Below are 18756 nucleotides of genomic sequence, written 5' to 3'. Positions count from 1 at the left end.
TCTGTTCGGAGCTAGGGAACAAGAACCACTACACATCACCTGCACACCTACAGGCTAATGGGCAGGTCGAAGTCACGAACTGGTCTTTGCTCAAGATAATCAAGACCCGGCTCGAGGGGGTAAAGGGTATCTGGCCGGACGAGTTACCAAGCATTTTGTGGGCATACCGAACTATAGCAAGAACACCTACTGGAGAAACGCCATTTTGTCTAGCATACGGAAGTGAAGCTATCATTCCCGCAGAAGTGGGGCTCATAAGCTATCGGGTGAAGAACTACGACAAGGATGAGAACGAAAAGGCCATGTGCCTTCAGCTCGACCTGGTGGACTAAGTCAGAGCGGCAGCAGAGCAAAGGTTGGTGCGTTATCATAATCTCATGGTGAAACACTACAACTCCAGCGTCAGGCATAGAGACTTCAGGTCGGTGATCTTGTACTATGGAAGGTAATGGGCGCCACTAGAGATCCTTCGCAGGGGAAGCTCGGCCCAAATTGGGAAGGACCCTACAGGATTGCATCATGGCAAAGGAAGGGCACCTACCACCTGGAAATACTAGATGGAAAAAAGCTGCAGCACCCATGGAACGCGGAGCACCTATGAAAATACTACCGGTAGAAATAATATGAGGAATAGCAATGATCCCTAATTTCCCGGTTTATTTTATCTTTAGCTACAATTACTAGGTTTTCTTGAACAATTTTTACTACAATCTTTATGTGCCTTTTTAAGCCCAACGGGGCAGGTACTTTTTTCTACAAACGCATTTTCTTTTAAGAGGAATATTCAGATACAGCTATGGTTTTCCACATGAATTTTTATTATGAATGGATAGGTATAAACACAGGGTCCAAAAAGTGGATAGATCATCTTAGGAGGATGAAAATTTGAAGTCTGACAAGGACGGATATAAACCAAAGTCCACAAAGTGGACGGATCATCCCAGGAGGATGAAAATTTGAAGTTCGACATGGACGAATGTAAACCAAAGCCCACAAAGTGAATGGATCATCCCAGGAGGATGAAAATTTGAAGTCCAACATGGATGAATATAAACCAAAGTCCACAAAGTGGACGGATCATCCCAGGAGGATGAAAATTTGAAGTCCAACATGGACGGATATAAACCAAAGTCTACAAAGTGGACGGATCATTCCAGGAGGATGAAAATTTGAAGTCCAACATGGACGGATATAGACCAAAGTCCACAAAGTGGACGGAGTATCACTGGAAGATGAAAATTATAATCATGTCCAGAGAGTGGACTGATAAAATCTAAATGCCCAAAAATATGACGGATCGTAAAAGATTCTCCAGAACAAGTAGACAGATAAAATCTAAACGCCTACAAACATGACAGATCGTAAAAGATTCTTCTAAACAAGTGGACGGATGAAATCTAAATTCCCACAAACATGACAGGTCATCCAAAGAGGGTAAAAATTTTAAAAGAAACCCAATAAGTGGACGGATGTAAACAAGGTCAGCAATCCAGACGGACATAAATAATATGGACGAACCGCCCTTAAAAATTCCAGAGTGGACAGTTTAGCTCGAAAATATCAGAATGCAAGGTGCAAATCTAAAAATCCAAAAAATTAAAGTACTCAGCAGGATGGCTATCACAAGTAGAACAAAATGAATAGATGCATTCAACAAAAACAACCAAACTGAATAATGTTAAGCTCTTAAAAGGAAATGTTTACATATTATCCACAACGGATGAAAATTTTTCTCCAAATATTAAAAAAAAAAAAATTATTATTATCTAACTACAATAACTGTTGGACTTGAGTATCAATTGTCTGCTCTACAAAGTTATCTGGATGAAGGGTTGCATCGGTGACGGACTGATGGGCTACCTCCGCGACGGGATGTACTTGTGCATTTTGGGCTTGTGCTGACTCCCCGTCGCCAAGAACTTCGTCATCAGCAAAGAGGTCGTTAGTATCCTTTGAGGCGACGGGCATGACAGAGGTTTGAGCTTGGTCCTCAACCTTGATATTTGAAACGTCCAAGTCTGGGAAGGCCTTCTTAATTTGACGGAGGGCGTCACCAAAGTTTTGAAGGAATGAGTCTCCTAGCTCTGAAATCAGGGCGTCGGAGTCACAGTACTCACGTATCACAGCCTCCTTAGCTTGACAGACCTCATCCTTCAGGTCTTGTATCTCCTTGTCCTTACCTTCAAGGGCCTTCTTCGCCTCCTCCGTACTCTGCTTAAGACTTTTTCTCGCCTTTTTTGAAAGTTCAAGCTTTTTCTCCATCTTAGGTTTCCAACTTCGCAGTTGGTTCAGCTCATCCTCCATCTGCTCTTCTTTCACCCGTACATGTTCCAGGGTCGTCTTGTGGCTGAGACATCGTCCCATCAGCCCTTTCATCATAACCATTGCTTGAAATAAATTTAAAAAAAAAAAAAGAAAAAAAGAAAAAGAAAAGGGGAGTTAGATTGGAAGCAAACGTAAAGGACGGTGATAAAAGTGACAGGCTGGGTTACCTAAGTAATTGTAAAAAGGCCCGTCTCCCCCATGGCCTCCATAGAGTGATTCCCCAAGTCCTCGTAGTCCTCCGACGAGATAATGGATGAAATTTACTCCAAGGCATGCTTAGAATCCTCCCGAAGGAGGACGGGCAGCTTCTCTTGGTTGGTCGACGGACCCTTCATGAGGCCTTTGCCGGCCCCGTGTTTTGTTGGGGTGGCCATCTTCGCAGCCTTAGCCATGAGCCTTACGACGGGCTCCAAAGGGACTTTGGCCTTTTTGGCAGGACGGTCCCCCTTAGGTAGAGGTTTCCTCTTTGCAGATGGGATGCTCGGGCCTGTCCAAGTGGGAGCCATGTCACCTCTTTCTTTTTTCTTTGCGGCCTTAGACCTGATCAACGCTCTCCTCTTAGCATCGTCCATTTTTGAAAAGGAGGACAGGTAATGTTAGCTACCAAAATGAAAATAAAGACCGTTCAAATAAGAATAAAGACGACGGACTTACGTCTTTGAATTTTTTCCTCGTACTTGACGGCTGCTGGCATTGGCTCTGGTCCGTCGCAATACCAATGGATGGTATTAAGTGTAACCAATTTTTCCCAAGTCCTTTCTTCTGGCTGGGTCTTAGGAAAAAAAATTTCAAGGAAGGCAAACTCCTTAATATCAACTTGGGGGCATCGTCTAACTGCAAAAGAAGAAGAACTGTTAAAGTTGTCAAATAAGTTATGAAATGAATGGTTAAAAAAAAATTTTATATACACTAGGACGGGTGCATACTGGACGGGTGCAATATGCCCCAAGTCGTGTCGACGAGCATGTGCTCCGTGTCCCCTAGGCGACACATCCAACCGTCACCTTCCAGGAAGAAGTAACGGCTCTTCCAATCCCTATTTGAGTCTGGTGTGTCATAAATAACCTTCAACAACGATCTCCTGGGTACAAAACTATACATCCCCCTCGACCTGTCAATCTCATCTAGATGGTAGCAGTGAAGGAACTCCCTCACCATCAGCCTCCTGGCACCGTCGGTCATGGCACCGTAAAGGACCTCCATTGCTGTGAAGACCCTCTAGGCACTGGTAGAAACTTGGTTGACGGATAGTCCCAGGTATTTGAGGAGCTCATGGTGAAGGGAACTTAGCAGAAACCTAAGTCCCACCTTCAGCATCTGCTCATATACTCCGACAGTCTCGACTCCGTCGTAGTAGCATTTGTCGGACTTATAGGGCAGACGGATGGGGATGCTATCTGTTATTTGGTAGTTATCTCTAAATGTTTTGAAGTGGTTTTCCGTGATGGTGGACACGAAGTTATTCACCGTCCATTCTGGTAGCATGATGAACTCCCTAAGTCCATCAGCACCTATGACAGATCTTACTATCTGTTCCTCATCGTCATCAGAAGCTTCTTCTTGTTCAACCATCTCCACGTCCTCATTTGTTGAAGACGAGGAGGAGGCGGATAGACTCCTATCTTTACCTGGACTCTCTTAGTCTTTATGACCGGACGAATATACTTCTTTGTAATCCACCCCATCACGGACAACTGATTGATTACTCGACGCACTAGACATTTCCTACACCTAACGACAAAACCTAAGACTCTGATGGATCTAGAAATTATTACGGACGTATAAAATTTAGAAGAATGAATTAAAATAAAAGGGGGCAAAAGTGTATCTGTAGGATTTATTGGAAGAAAGCACTTACCAATCTTGTGAATCAACGGAGGAAGTATGGCGATGACAGACGTAGCGGCTAGACGAGGTTGTCTCTGACAGGTATGACGGGTGCGCTCTGACAAGTATGTTTTAGCTGAAAATGGAGAAATGAGAAGGGATGACTCTGTTATTTATAGGGGAGGTGCACGGAAGACGAAGCGACGCTTCGATCCGAGGTAAAATCCAATTAAAGGTGACGCGTGTCATGCTTCATAATGACTTCTGGATAGCTTGTCAGATGTTGGCGCAGTTCACGGTGTTCGCGTTCACACTGTCATCTCTTTAGCTTCACATCGTCATATCTTTAGCAGTATTCCGTCATCCCTTTGGTTTCACCCTGTCATCCCTTTAAGCCAAACTGTCATCCCCCAAGCTTGGGATCGTCACCCTATAAGTCCTTCCACTTATCTATGACGGACCTATAGGGTGAAGGGGGCAACTGAAGGGGATATAATATAGCTTAACGGGCCTGATTTAATGGGCCTGATGGATCCGGGTTCATGGGCTTATGAAGAACTAGCCTAACTTGCGCCAAGGCCCATTGTGGATAGATACAGCAAAAACCCTAGATGAAGAGTACTTGCTGCCTACACCTGAATCATCCTAGAATCCCAAAGAAAATAGGAACCCTAGCGCAAAAGGAATTCCGGAAGATACGCGCGCCGAAGAAGATCTTCTCTACAAGGAAAGATCTTGCTCACCATGTTTGGAACTATTCAAGTAGAGTCCTATAAGGAAAAGACTTGAACGCCAAGGAAGAGGTGCCAGCCTTCTACTACTATAAAAGTCTCAATGCTCTCACGAATCAAAGTACGCATAATTTACCCTCTCTAGCACTCTAGAGTTGTGAGAATAGTTTTAACTTGACCTTCGGAGGGTTTTTGGCCGGCACCACACCGGTGCTCTCTGTTAGGTCTTCTCTTTTTGTCGTGCAGGTGCTCCTTCGAGCGCACGAGTACTGTGTGACCTATTGGTGATTTTTTCGGCATCATCAGTACCTATGATGTATGGATGTGCTTTCACAATCTCGGCTATCATTCCTCCTGTTCTGCCTCCTGCATTCTTCAATGATCCCAAGCAATCAAACCCATTCTTGTATTCTTCTAGGACCACCCCCATCACAATCTTAGCCGTACATGCCATGGCATCATTGAAGATCTTGTTGAATTCAGGATTTTTTGATGCGAAGTCCCACATCTCACAGCCATGAGCTTTCTTAAAGGCAATACCACCTTCTTTGACACATTGGCTAAGGTAATGCCAGGGTGCCAATTGCCATGAATGGTTCTCCATTAATACCATTGGCACTAGGCTTAGTTCAAAATCATGCGAAAGCCATTTTGATGCAGGGGTCAATCCATAGAGAGTGTCCCCACTATCTGATGGATTATGTGCGGTTAAGATCTTTTTGCGGACTAGTGATCTCATGATACGTGCGAGGTAGGGAATATCAAGAGAAGGGAATTTAACTATTTCGGCTGCTGTTTGGCACAAAGTGATCGGACCACCATGAGAGTTTATAATGTCAGCAATGCAGAGCTCCACAGCACATTTCAATGCCATGGAGTCTGCAAAGCCAAATAAATGTTGCCAAATTTCTGCTTGGCCTTCTAGCAATACTTGAGCTTCTCTCTCTCTCTCTCTCTCTCAAATGAAGATTTTGAGCAAGTTGGTGAAGTGAAAGGCAACTCCCGTAGGTATTTAATATAAGCAAGGGTGCTATAGCCAACTCAGCCTATTTCTTTCTCAACTTTCCATTTTGAGCAAGTTATTTCTCTATTTCTCTCTCTTAGACTCAAGCAAATGAAAATATTGAGCAAGTTAGTGAAGTGAAGGGAAATTCATCTTGGTATTTAATGAACGAAAGCAAGGGTGTTAGCAATTGCCTCTCAGCTTTCCATTTTGTAGGCAGTGGTGGAGAATGAAAATTTTTTTTTAGGGGGACCAATATGTGTATATATATATATATATAATTTTTATTTAACATATGATATTTTATTACCTAAACAAAGATGTTTACATCAAATATGTCTTATGCCATTTTGGATATACACCACTGTTAATTTCTTTAAAATCTTCTCCCCCTCTCTCCTTGTGTGTGTGTTAAAATACTTTGTATTCTCAAAGAAAAAAAAAAAAAAAAATCAAATATGTCTTTACATCTTTGCTAAAAAAAAACTAAGTCTTGAGTTGACATGTCTAAAAATATACAAGTCAATTTAATAAAAATAATATAAAATTAAATAAATAATGCTAAAGATACAAATTATTTTACAAAAAAAAAAAAAATTACAAAATGCTTATGTGGCGAGTAATTATTTGTAAATGAAAATGTAATATTAATAGTGGGTCTAAATAAAAACTAATAAGAAGTTGGTCACATCAACATTTTTACAAAATGTTGTAAAATAGTTTGTGACAATAGCATTTTTCAAATGCATTACATGTGATGTGGTATACATTAAATGTACTTTAATTTAATAAGTTATGTATGACATAAGTGTAATTAGAAAGAATAAAAATGCATTAATCAATTATATAAATACATTACATATTTTTAGTAAGGATCAGGAGGTTATTATTGAAATTTATGTCTAAAATGATTTTTTTTTTATTCTCAAAATACAAGAGGGAGAGAGAATTTTTGAAAATTCAAGGTCACTCCTCTCTATATTCTTGTTTGTAGGGTAATGTTTGATAATGTTGTTCTAATAATGTTGTTTATATTTTTTGAAAATACGTGTGAATAAAAAAGTAAATATGAATGAAAAAGTACGTGAAAATATGTATAATGTGGTTTAAACATTGAAAAATGTTGTTTGAAATACACTACAACCCCGTAATCTTTAGACATTGGTGCAAGAAGTACAGTTTTGGTGGTAGAACGTACAACTAGATGGTCCCATTGCTTAAAGGCATTTGAAGTAAGGCAATATCATTAAAGCGTAGCTGAATTTGGAATTAAGTTCAAAGAACAAACTTTGTTTACGGCATTTGCTGCAGGAGTTGTTACCCATATCTGATATTTGTAAGTATCGTACCAAATATCTCTAAGACACGATATGTTCAAGATTTTCCTGCAATACAGTTTGGATATTGTTGTAATATAATCCTTGTTCTTTTCTTTTTTTCTTTTTTTGATGGTGAAAACTCCACAGCATTCTCATTAACTAGGACAAAAAATCCTCACAAATTACATCCAATCTAAGTTGGTTTGCTATTACAGGAGGGGTGTCTTCCACCCAAATATGATATTCATTACTACTGCTAGCTGTCCTAGCCATAAGATGTGTAGCATTGTTACTCTGTCTGCAGATATGGCTTATTGACCAGAATTTAAAGGAACTCAGCCCCATTCTTATACCTTCCACCACCTTCTTGATTGAACTTGGCCCGGTTCTGCCCCTGTGACTACTTTGACTACCACCTAAGCATCACTCTCCAACTCCACTTCCCACAAACCCAGGTCCCTAGCCAACTCAATCCCCCATTCCAAAGCCTTAGCTTCCACCTCCAAGGCTCCTAAAGGGAGAGGCAGATTTTTGCTCATCACTCCCATAATCTGACCATCCTCATTCCTGATGACCACCCCGATTCCACTACTTTTCAGGCTTGTGAACACTGCCCCATCAACATTAACGTTATACCTCCCATTTTGAGGTGGGCACCATTTGGTCCTAACAGTGGCAATATCGTGGCTAGGAGGCAGAGACTCACCTGCCACTTCTTTCGCATACTCATTAGCTTCCATTGCGATTTTCTTTAGGTCTTTGCACCTACCTTCATGCTTGAATGCATTCCTATTATTCCATACCATCCACGCTGTAATGGCAAACAGCTCCCAATCCGAGACACCTTTCCTCTCATTTAGCATCCACACCACATCAATGAATTCCTTCATGGGCTGATTCAGTTTGGGGAGGTTAAGGCCTACTTCCTTCCATACCTCAGCAGCTATAGCGCAGTCCCATAAGGCATGGCCCGAAGATTCATAGACTCCACAAAAGCCACAGCTACTATCTGACACCACTCCCCTTGATGCTAGGCAGAAATATGTCGATAAAATATTCTTACATGCCCTCCATAGAAAGTGCTTTATCTTGTTTGGATAGTTAAGCTTCCAAACCAACTTCCACAAACCTGCACTCTTTCCCTTATCTGAACAAGCTCCACTCTCTTTAGCCGAATTTGCTATTTTAAGCATCTTGAGGGCCACCCCATATGCACTCCTCACTATGAAGTTGCCATTCTATGACCAAGCCCAAATAAGGGAATCCTCTGACATTCTGGGACTCAATGGTACTCCCAGTATAATATCAACCTCATAAGGTAGGAAGTTCTTCTTGATAAGGTCCGCCTTCCACATTCCAGTATCCCCATCTATCAGTTGTGTCACCTTAACCAACTCCCCATCCGAACCTTTGGGACTGATTATCTTAAAGTTGTCCAGGGTTGGAATCCACCTATTGCGCCAAATCTCCATTGTTCTGCCATTATCGATACACCACCTTGATCCCATTTCAACTGTCTCCCTTGTTGCCATTATACTTTGCCACACATAAGAAGGCTTTTCCCCCACTTGTGCTTCCATAAAAGAGCAACCCGCAAAGTACTTTGCCTTAAACACTCTATGGGTGAGTGAAGTCGGATTTTTGCTCAGCCGCTAGCCTTGCTTTGCTAGAAGAGCCAAGTTGAACGCTTTCAATTCTTTAAACCCCATTCCCCCCTTCGCTTTGGGTCTACACAGATTGTCCCATGAAGTCCACGCCATCTTCCGCTCTTTATCTTTCTGCCCCCACCAAAATTGGCTCACCATTGAATTAAGATCATGACATAGGGCATCTGGGAGCTTGAAGCAACTCATAGTATAGGTTGTAGTCACTTATGCTACTACTTTAATCAGAATTTCAAAACCCGCATTCGACAAAAGCTTGCCTTTCCATCCCGCAATTTTCCTCCCAACTTGGTCTTTAATGCAGCTAAAGGCCTTTATTTTTCCTTTCCCCACTAAAATAGGCAGCCCCAAATACCTCTCATGTTTGTGGATAATCTGTGCCCCAAAAATCTCTTTGATTTCCTCTTGTATCTCCCTACTAGTATTCCTACTAAAGAAAAGAGATGTCTTCTCCTTATTTAGTTTTTTACCCGATTCTTTCTCATGGTCAACCAACACCTTTAGCACTCTATTGCCTTCATCAACACTCACCTTTCCAAAAATGATGCAGTCATCGGCAAACAAGAGATGAGAAATCCTTGGTGCCCCTCCACAAACCGAAACTCCACTGATCAATCCCTCACTCTCCTCCCTTCTAAGCATAGCTGTCAACCCCTCCGCACATAAAAGAAAGAGGTAGGGTGATATAGGATCACCTTGACATAAACCCCTCGTTGGTGTGATCCTTCCTTTAGGCTCCCCATTTATAAGCACTGAATAGGATATCGTCTTCACACACATCAACATCAACCCAATCCATCTCTCCCCGAAGCCCAATTTCCTCATCATCACCTCCAAGAAAGCCACTCAACTCTATCGTATGCTTTACTCATGTCGAGTTTTATTGCCATCAACCTGTTCTTTCCCTTCCTCCTTTGATCTATGCAATGCATTGTCTCAAATGCCACTAATACATTGTCCGTAATTTGTCTACCGAGAACAAAAGCACTCTGGGACTCACTAATCACCTTCGGCAAAATCTTCTTCAACCTATTTGCTAGAACTTTTGATACTAGCTTATATACTACATTGCATAGACTAATTGGGCGGAACTCCATAATCTTTTGTGGGCAATTCACCTTAGGAATAAGTCATATGAAAGTCTCATTTAATCCAATTGGCATCACCCCTGTTCTAAGGGTTTGGAGCACACTGTTTACTACACTCGGGCCAACAACATCCCGATATTTTTGGAAGAAGATAGGAGACATACCATCCGGAACAGAGGCTTTAGTAGGGTGCATCTAGCTCAAAGCAATCTTGACTTCCTCCGCTCTAAACACACCTAGCAACGCTTCATTCATCTCTGGAGTCACCCTCTGTCTCATTGCCCCTAAACTTGCTTCAAAAGAAGCTGGATGGTCTGAGCTATATATATTAGTGAAGTAATCCAATATCACTCTCTCAATGTCCTCTTGGCTATCCACCCACACCTCCTCATCCTCAAACCCCTCAATCTTGTTCGTTCTCCACCTTTGAGATGTTGTCGCATGAAATTTTTTTGTATTTTTGTCCCCACACTTCAGCCACAATGTCCTTGATCTTTGCTTCCACATTACCTCCTCTCTAGTCAGCATCTCATTGAGCTCCTTCCTTACCTCATTAATTTCCAAAGCTGTTTCATGTAATCTATTCTGTACCTTCTTCAAGAATTTTAGCCTTTTATTGACATTCCCAAACACCCCCCGATTCCAATCCTGTAGAAGCTCTTGATAACAACGAATTCTTTCTACCATGCTGAGATCACAACTAGTCCAAAGGGGATCCCATGCCCTTTCAATCACTTCCTTGCATCTATCATCTCGAGCCCACATCTCCTCAAAGACAAATCTCCTCTTCTTTGGTTTTAGGGGCTTTATCTTTGTCAAAAACAAAGCTAACATGCAGTGGTCAGACGCTGACATAGAAATATGATAAACCCGATCTTCAGGGAATTGTTCCACCCACTTCTCATTTACCACCATTCTATCTAATCTAATAAGAGTCCTCTGATCCCCTCGTCTCCCATTGCACCAAGTAAATCTCTGCCCACAAAACCCAAATCAATAAGCCCACAAGCATTTAGGCACCCCCTAAAACTCCTCATCTGATTTGCATCATGTTCCAACCAACCCAACTTCTCGTCTGGATGTGTGATTTCGTTGAAATCCCCAAATACTATCCAAGGCATATCACACTGATTTCTTAAAGAATTTAACAACTCCCAGGAGACATACCTTTTCCTTGCATCTGGATGCCCATAAAGCCCGATGCCCTCCACAGCTTCACCCTACCGTCACCATAGACCACCACGTCGATGTGACAATGAAAGTAGCTTTTGAACCGCACGTCCACCACTTCTCACCACAACATTGCCAATCCTCCACTCCGCCCATCACACGGCACCGTAATCCCTTGAGTGAACTTCAATCTCCTCTGCAAACCTTTGATTCTACTCGAACTCGCTTTGGTCTCCATAAGGAAAACCAAAATTGGGTTTTTGGATTTCACCTCGTCGATGAGGATCCAGACTGCCAGGGGTGACCCTAAACCCCGACAGTTCCACGCAAGCACATGAGGCTCGCCGGTGCTGCTCTGCAGCCACCACCTCTCTACCATCCCTCACTGCATTGTGTTCTTGTGCCTTGCTACTCTTCTGGAGTTTTCTTCGCTTCTAAGTAGTAATATTAGGTTCTAATTCTTGCAATGGACTCGTGCCAAGTCTTTTACCCAACCAAATCTCCTCCTTTGTCTCTTTTTTTAGGCTTGTGTCAAGGGCCTTTTTGGCCATACATTTCCAATGGCCACTTTGTGGTCCAAGTGTTTCTACAACCCAACCTAAATTTACATCGAAGCTTATTGCCATTGGGCCATTTTCCTTATCCACACTCATTTGGCCCACTACATCTCTACTACCTTCTACCTTTGGCGCCACACAAAATTCAAACGGTTTCTCTGCCACAGGTTCGATCCCTTTCTCCCATTGCATCACTTCCACCATTTGCTTTTTAGCCCAGAGCCCTTCCCTGTTTTCTTCATCCAAATTGGCAATGATTCCATTAGGTTGCTCACTAAGGCTGGTCTCCTTTCCTTTTTCATGATCCCCCTTTTGTTTTCTGCTTTCCTGACCTCCCTCGGTATTCTCATCCTCTCTGTCACTAGCTCCCATGCGTGGCAGCGATGAATCCGTGACTTTTCCTTGTCTCAAACTCTCCCTCAACGCGTGTAGGGCCTTTTCTTCCCACCCCCCCCCCCCACCATGTCCCTTATCGGACCTCCCTTTGCAAACCACCCTTCCTCTGTTCCAAACTTTACTGGATCTCTACCACCTCTCCTTGACACCTCACCCCTCAGCCACGCCCCATACTGTAGCGTTGGTAGTTCTGACAGAACTTCCTCCTTCCCCTCCGAGCAGTCCCGTAGCCCGTGGCTGAGCATCTCACACCTGTAACAAAAGTTTGGAAGATGTTCATATTTGAACATTATCCAACGTTGTTCCCCACCCTTAATGGCAATCTTTTTCCCCCATATTAGCTTCTTCGTGACATCAAGTTGCACCCTTACTCTGAGATATTTTCCCCAATGAACACCCGATTCCGCGACATCAACTTCCACAACCTCTCCCAACTTTGAACCAATTTCCCAACCTGTCTCTCTAGTCCTACTGTACAGAGGTAGATTGTGTATTTGCACCCAAAACGGTGACTGCCACAGTTGGATGTCCTTTGGCGCTTGTTCACCCTCAAATTCCTTTAAAAGAATTAGTTGTTTCTCGTAAGTCCACAGGCTCATGTCCATTATCCTCTTCTTATCTCTTCCATCTCTTCCATCTCCAAATTTCGCTAGGAACAACTCTTCCCCAATCTCATTTATCTGCACCCCTTTGTTCAGTTTCCATAGCATCCTCATGTTCTTTCTAAGAGCCTCAACGTTCATGTATTTATGTGACAGAACCTTCATCAGAAGAGAGTTCTTTCCAACCATCTTTGCTACTTCCATAGTACCACTTCCTAACGATATACTCTCATCTTCTTCCTCTGTAAAGGAAAGCTTCTTCCATAGTTCCTCCAATTCGTCCTCCATCTCATCCCCACCTTTGTCGGTCTTATAGCACGAAGACCACACCACTCTTGCAAGGACGCAGCCTGCAAGACTCTAACTGCTACCATATGCAACACAAGGCACCCGAGAGCACCCTAAGCAGCACAAGAGCACATCAATTGATAAGACGCTTGTAACATAATCCTAGATATTGAGAGATAGCTCAAACTTTGACACGTTTGCAAATTACAATAAATGGTACTATAAAGTTATAAATTTATAAAAAAATAAACATTTTTTTGGTAGGTATCATGCACTTATTTTCAAGAAGAATTATAGAATTCTTTAAAGTTCGAGCAAGATTGTTTTAATACATTTTGAGGTTTATGACAATAAATATTAGTGAGATTTTTGTAATATTTAAATATTAATTGAACAATATTTATTTAACAATATTCCTCTTATTTTTTGAAATGCAAAATTACTAACTAAGTTTTTATATACTCAGGTTTTACTAAAAATGCTTTCACAATTAAAATTTGTCAATCAACTAATCTTCTTATAACATAATCGATCTTTATTAGTATCTTATCAAATATTTTTTTATTAAAGATATTATTGCAACTTCACTTAATAATATAATCTACCTTAAGGGACACTAATTTATTAAAAAAAAAAATTATAAACTCAAATTGTTAGTGGAATTTATTGTCAATGTTTATTCAACACATCATAACATTTTTTTAAAAACACTTTGGGTTTCACCACCGCGCACCCTTAGTGCGGTGGTCACTTCACAAGTATAAATGCTTGTGGGGTGTGGGGGGGTAAAGGCCGGGGTTCAAGTCTCCAAGAGGGAGCTTCACACATATTTACACTTAGATTAGGTTAGAGTAGAAATTTTATCTTGTATCAAAAAAAAAAAAAAAAAGCACTTTGGGTTTCAATTAGATTGCATTTCTATTGGCTCGAGATTTTTTTTAGGGCCATGGATGGAGGACATAATGCAAAACCCATTTATATAAATATATACATATATATATATATATATATATAATCAATTATTGTGATATAGAGGATTTTTGACATTTTGGGAGGCATTTTTTTTTTCTATAAGAGAAGGTCTAGGGTCCTTTTAATAAATTTAACTATAGGGCCATCCTAGACCTAAGTGGCCTAGGTAGGCCTCGTCAATGGGCCGGCCCGACCCGCTTTTACTTGGCCCATGGGTTTAATGGGCTGGGCTTAACGGGCTGTTGACTAGTCAATGGGCTGGGTCAGGCCGGGCTAGATGGAAAAACCCTAGCCCATGGCCCTACCCATGGGCAATGCCCATTTGGGCTTTAGTGGGCTGGGCTAGTGAGATGGGTTTAATGGGCTACTCATGGGCATTTTTAACAGGTCTTCAATGGGGTTATAAAAATTTAACCAAAAAAATTATAATTATATATTATTACAAACTATCAAATTGAACAATTAAATCTACTAAAAATATTCTATTAAAAAAAAAAATACTAAGACATACCTCTTAAAAAGGTACTAAAATAAGATTAATTAACTTTTATTGATAAGAATAAATAAGTACATTGAATTAAATATCGACTCTTAAAGGAAATATTTGAAGAATAAAATATCAATTCTTAAATGAAATATATGAAGAATCAAATATCAACTCATTAAGGAAAGAATTTCTTCCAACCAACGGTAAGCTTTTTTTTTTTTTAAGGAATTTCTTCTATAATTGTAACTTGTAAGGAAAGAATTGGAATTTATCAAAGGAAAGAATGACTTTCTTTCCAGAGGCACAGAGGTAGGGCAACAGTCATCTTAATAACTTTGTTTTAAAAATCAAAGCTACTAGACTAATACCAAAATATATATTTATTATGCATATTGCATCACAATCATTCAAAGTATTTAGTGGTTAGGTGTGTGGTCTTTAAGTTTTTATAATGTCTAAAGTTCAATCCCTCACCCACCCAACCCCCAAATTATTTTGTTATAAATTTTGGGCAATGAGTCATGCTAACGGGTCGGGCTACTGGGCTGGGCTAACGAGCCAGCCCACCGGGCGCCCATGGGTAAGGAAACCAATCCATAGCCTGTCCTATTGGGCTACTGGGCTGCCCACAGGCTTCAATATTACCGGGCTGGGCTGCCCATTAGCCTGGTGGGCTAGCGGGCTACTGGGCCAGCCCATGGGTCATGGGCTATTTGATGACCCTTAGGCCTAGGCTTAAGAATATTTAAGTTACGTAATCACACCCAAGTGAGAGCATCTCCAATAGCTTCCTTATATTTCTGTACTGTTTGAAGAGTATACAATTCCATATAACTTTTACCAACCTACTCTAATATACTTTCCAACAAACTCTTATTATTTCTATATCTCATTTAAATCTTATTTCTTCATTATTTCTTTTATAATTATTTTTAATCTTTCTTTATTCTTCCTCTATTCATTCCCAACAGCTATATTTTTCAAATTCTTAACAGCTATATTTTATTTTAGGCAAAAACATTATTTTGATCCCTACATTTTGAGGTTATAAGCAATTTGGTTTCTACATTTTGGTAGCAGTCAATTTGATTATTATTATTTTTAACTTGTAGTCAATTTAGTCTCTACTGTTAACTCACTAACAAAAAATATTTACATGGCAAACGATTTGTACCTTCCTGGATGGAGAACAACATAGTGAAATTCAAATCCTGTTTTGCACGAAGCGTAATGTCTACTAGTAGTGTTTAGATATAGGTAGAATCTTCTTTGTAATTGTGGTGGGCCTTTCTGTACTTTCTGGGCTAGGCTGCTTCCTGCCGCATTATGGCCCAATAGTTTTGGGGTAGGAGAGTTGGGATTGATTTGACTAGAACTCACCTCAAGCCAGCTTGTGCACAAGCTAGTGCCCTTTCACTAGGATTTTGCTCACGTGCCCATGGCAAAAAATGCTATCAACAAAATGTTATAGCAAGAGGATATAATATGATAAAATAAGAGGAATGTATTTGCTGTTAGTCAAAGACGAGGATTAAACCATTTTCTTGGTAAGGGGAAAGAACACAATAATATGAATACGGTAAATAAAAAATAAAAAAAAGGTTAATAACGACAATAAAAGAAAAGGAAATGGTATTAATGCTTTATCAAAAAGAAAAAGGTTAGTTTGTCGTGCTTGTTTTCCTAGGAGTCTTAAGTCCAAGAAGGGAACCACTCCTCAATGTGGGCAATCTCACAGGGGAATCTTGCCACAGAAATTGTTCACTTTGAAAGAATGGGCATAGATGGCTTATCCTTGAATTCTTTAATCTTCACTACAGAGCAGGCTATTGGAGGGAGAAAAGGGAATAGTCTATTGGTGCATGTCCACCATCACACTCTAGCTTACTCTCTGTTTTTCCTTTTTGATTTTGTTACCTATTTTCTTTCTTATCTTTCGCTCCTTTTCTTACTTGTTTTTCTTTTGTTTATCTCTCATTCTTGCCTCCTGTTCTTCTATTGTTTACTATGCACATCTAAGGTCTTTTTACCCCTCAACTACTTTTGTCCTAGTATAGGTGTCCTTCCCAGACCACCTACTAGTCTGTCGGCTACCCAACTATCACCACTTCCCTATACTGGCCGTGCCACATTCCATTCCCACACAAAAGAGTTTTTTTTTTTTTTTTTTTTTTTTTTTTTTTTTTCTTGCTCTCCGTGGCATTCCCATCCGGATAAGGGTTGGGCGTTCTCTCTTTCTAACTCCTATGGCATGCAACTCGTGATTTCAACTCATATTTCCCTCTTTTGGGTGGCAAGCCATCCTAGCAGAACATTTCCCCTAAAAGAGCTTGAGCGGGAACCCAAGAATAGATTTCCCACATTCCTCCCCCACCCCGCCAGACCATACCCTCTCTTACCTCTGACCTATGGCCCACCACTCCTGTATTGGCTAGGTACAAGTGGGTGATGTTTGAGCCTTGTGCGTACTCCACTTCCATGTATGACTTGTCTACTGTTCATGCATTTGCCATGGCCTGGGGGCTTGTCTGGTTTTTGCTGCATATTCTGCTACTCATTCTTAACCTCTTATGGCATGGATGAGTCACTAGGCCTTTGTTCTTTGCATCTTGCTTCCTCTGCATCTTGCTTCCTCTCTAGGCTGGGTTTTGCTTGGGCATTGGCCTTTCCCTTTGTAATCCAGCCCTTGCCTCCTCCGTGGGTTGGTTGACACTTCTACCATGTCGCCCCATTGCTTCTACCATGTTATTATTTAACTTGTACTTGCTGGGCCTCTTTTGGGCCTGCTGTACACTTTCCTTTTAGTCAGTTCCCGTAGCTCAGTACTACTACTGTGCTTGTTCTCATACTATTTAGAGGCTTCATTGGCCTATTTTATTCCTTTGGGCATCCTCAACCTGCTTAATTCCTTTGGGCATCATTGGCGCATTCCAATCCTACATTCTCATGGGCTTTTGCTAAATCTTTCGGGCTTCCCCAGCCTAATTACCATACCTTTTACCTTCGGGGTCTATTGGCCTTTCTACCAACCCCATTTACTAAATCTTTCCTTTGGGCTCCTTCAGCCCATTTTTTCTTGCTTGCCATTTCTCATAATTTCCATGGGTTTATTACTTCTTTCTTTGAGCTCCCTCGGGCCAGCTTGCTTTCTTTGGGGCATTTTTTACAATTTTACAAACCCATGGACCATTATTCTTGCCATTTGGGGTTAATGGTTTTCTTCTCACTGTACTAATTCTTCTTCCTTATTCTCTTCCATATTGTTGGGCTTTTTTCTTGTTATTGGGCCTTCTTGCCAAAGTGGGCCCCAACAGTAATTAACATTAAGCAACGATATTAATAAATAAATATTGTTCAAACTTCACACGTCCTCAATGCAAAGATGAATATGCAATTTAATTATGTGCTTTTAATGACAATTTAGGATTTTGAATAAGTTATTATTAATTAGTAAGTAATAGATAGGACAAAGTTTGGTTACAAACTTGATTGTAACCTAAAACTATAACTTCCACTTAAAAAACTAACATAGTTACATATTTTGAAAATCTAACTATTGAATTACATATTTTTTATCTTCTTATCACACTTTTAAAATTTTGTGACAATTGAATTTTATTTAATATCCGATTTATAAACTTATTTTTTATACATATTTTAGACTATAAAAATTTGAAATTTAAATATTTAATTAATGACTATTAATCTTTGAATTTCTAAAATTTTTACAAACTTGAACAATATAATAAGAAAATGTAATCCAACCATCAATTTGTCAAAATTCATATCCAATTAAAGGATATTGAATGAAGTTATAACCTAACTAAGTTTGTTGCCAAGTTTTCACTTTAAATTAATGCCCATCGACATGTAAATTTGAAAATGTTCAAATAATATAATCTGCAGAGACTGAGTGAGTATTTTGGGACTGATTCATAAATAAATAAAAAGAATACGTTGGGGACAGTAAGATAATAATACTATGATAATAGACAAACGGTGATTGATAGTTTGATACTAAACAAGCAGAAAAAGAATTTAAAAACAAGGGGGAAAAATTAATGACGTCAAGAAAAAAAAAAAAAAAACAAGAGGACATAACACAATCCATTGGGCATAATAGCATATTAATCATAACATGATCTCAAACAAGTAATATTGACCAATCAAAATGAAAGAGAAATTTTGAAGATGAAAAGAAATGACAATGGTTTGTTTTACTAATCAAACTAAACCAAATCGTTTATTTAACATAACTACTTCTTATTTGTGTTGGATTTGTTTTCTTCTTCTCCTACATTTCCAAAACTAGTCCAATAATTCTATC

General features: G+C 40.2%; 4 protein-coding genes across 4 annotated transcripts; all 4 read right to left on the bottom strand.

Annotated features, from left to right (window-relative positions):
• Positions 1-458: 458 nt before the first annotated feature.
• On the bottom strand, positions 459-7550 carry LOC115961330 (desmethylxanthohumol 6'-O-methyltransferase-like). Its single transcript, XM_031080327.1, has 3 exons — positions 7392-7550; positions 5193-5838; positions 459-643 (listed from the first exon to the last, which is right to left on the bottom strand). Exons 1-3 carry the CDS (start codon positions 7548-7550, stop codon positions 459-461), a joined length of 990 nt encoding a protein of 329 aa, XP_030936187.1.
• A 71-nt stretch (positions 7551-7621) lies between these two features.
• LOC115961329 lies at positions 7622-8737 on the bottom strand. The gene is made up of 2 exons (XM_031080326.1): positions 8516-8737; positions 7622-8443 (listed from the first exon to the last, which is right to left on the bottom strand). The coding sequence occupies exons 1-2, from the start codon at positions 8735-8737 to the stop codon at positions 7622-7624; spliced, it is 1044 nt and encodes a 347-aa protein (XP_030936186.1).
• A 339-nt stretch (positions 8738-9076) lies between these two features.
• Positions 9077-9511, bottom strand: LOC115961328. The gene has a single exon (XM_031080325.1). The coding sequence runs from the start codon at positions 9509-9511 to the stop codon at positions 9077-9079; it is 435 nt and encodes a 144-aa protein (XP_030936185.1).
• A 2592-nt stretch (positions 9512-12103) lies between these two features.
• LOC115961327 lies at positions 12104-12970 on the bottom strand. Its single transcript, XM_031080324.1, has one exon. It carries the CDS (start codon positions 12968-12970, stop codon positions 12104-12106), a length of 867 nt encoding a protein of 288 aa, XP_030936184.1.
• Between the last annotated feature and the right edge of the window lie 5786 nt (positions 12971-18756).

Source organism: Quercus lobata, chromosome 9, assembly GCF_001633185.2.
Source record: "Quercus lobata isolate SW786 chromosome 9, ValleyOak3.0 Primary Assembly, whole genome shotgun sequence".
Taxonomy (NCBI): domain Eukaryota; kingdom Viridiplantae; phylum Streptophyta; class Magnoliopsida; order Fagales; family Fagaceae; genus Quercus; species Quercus lobata.
Note: the sequence above shows the minus strand (reverse complement) of the source record. Positions and strands in the feature narration are given on the sequence as shown.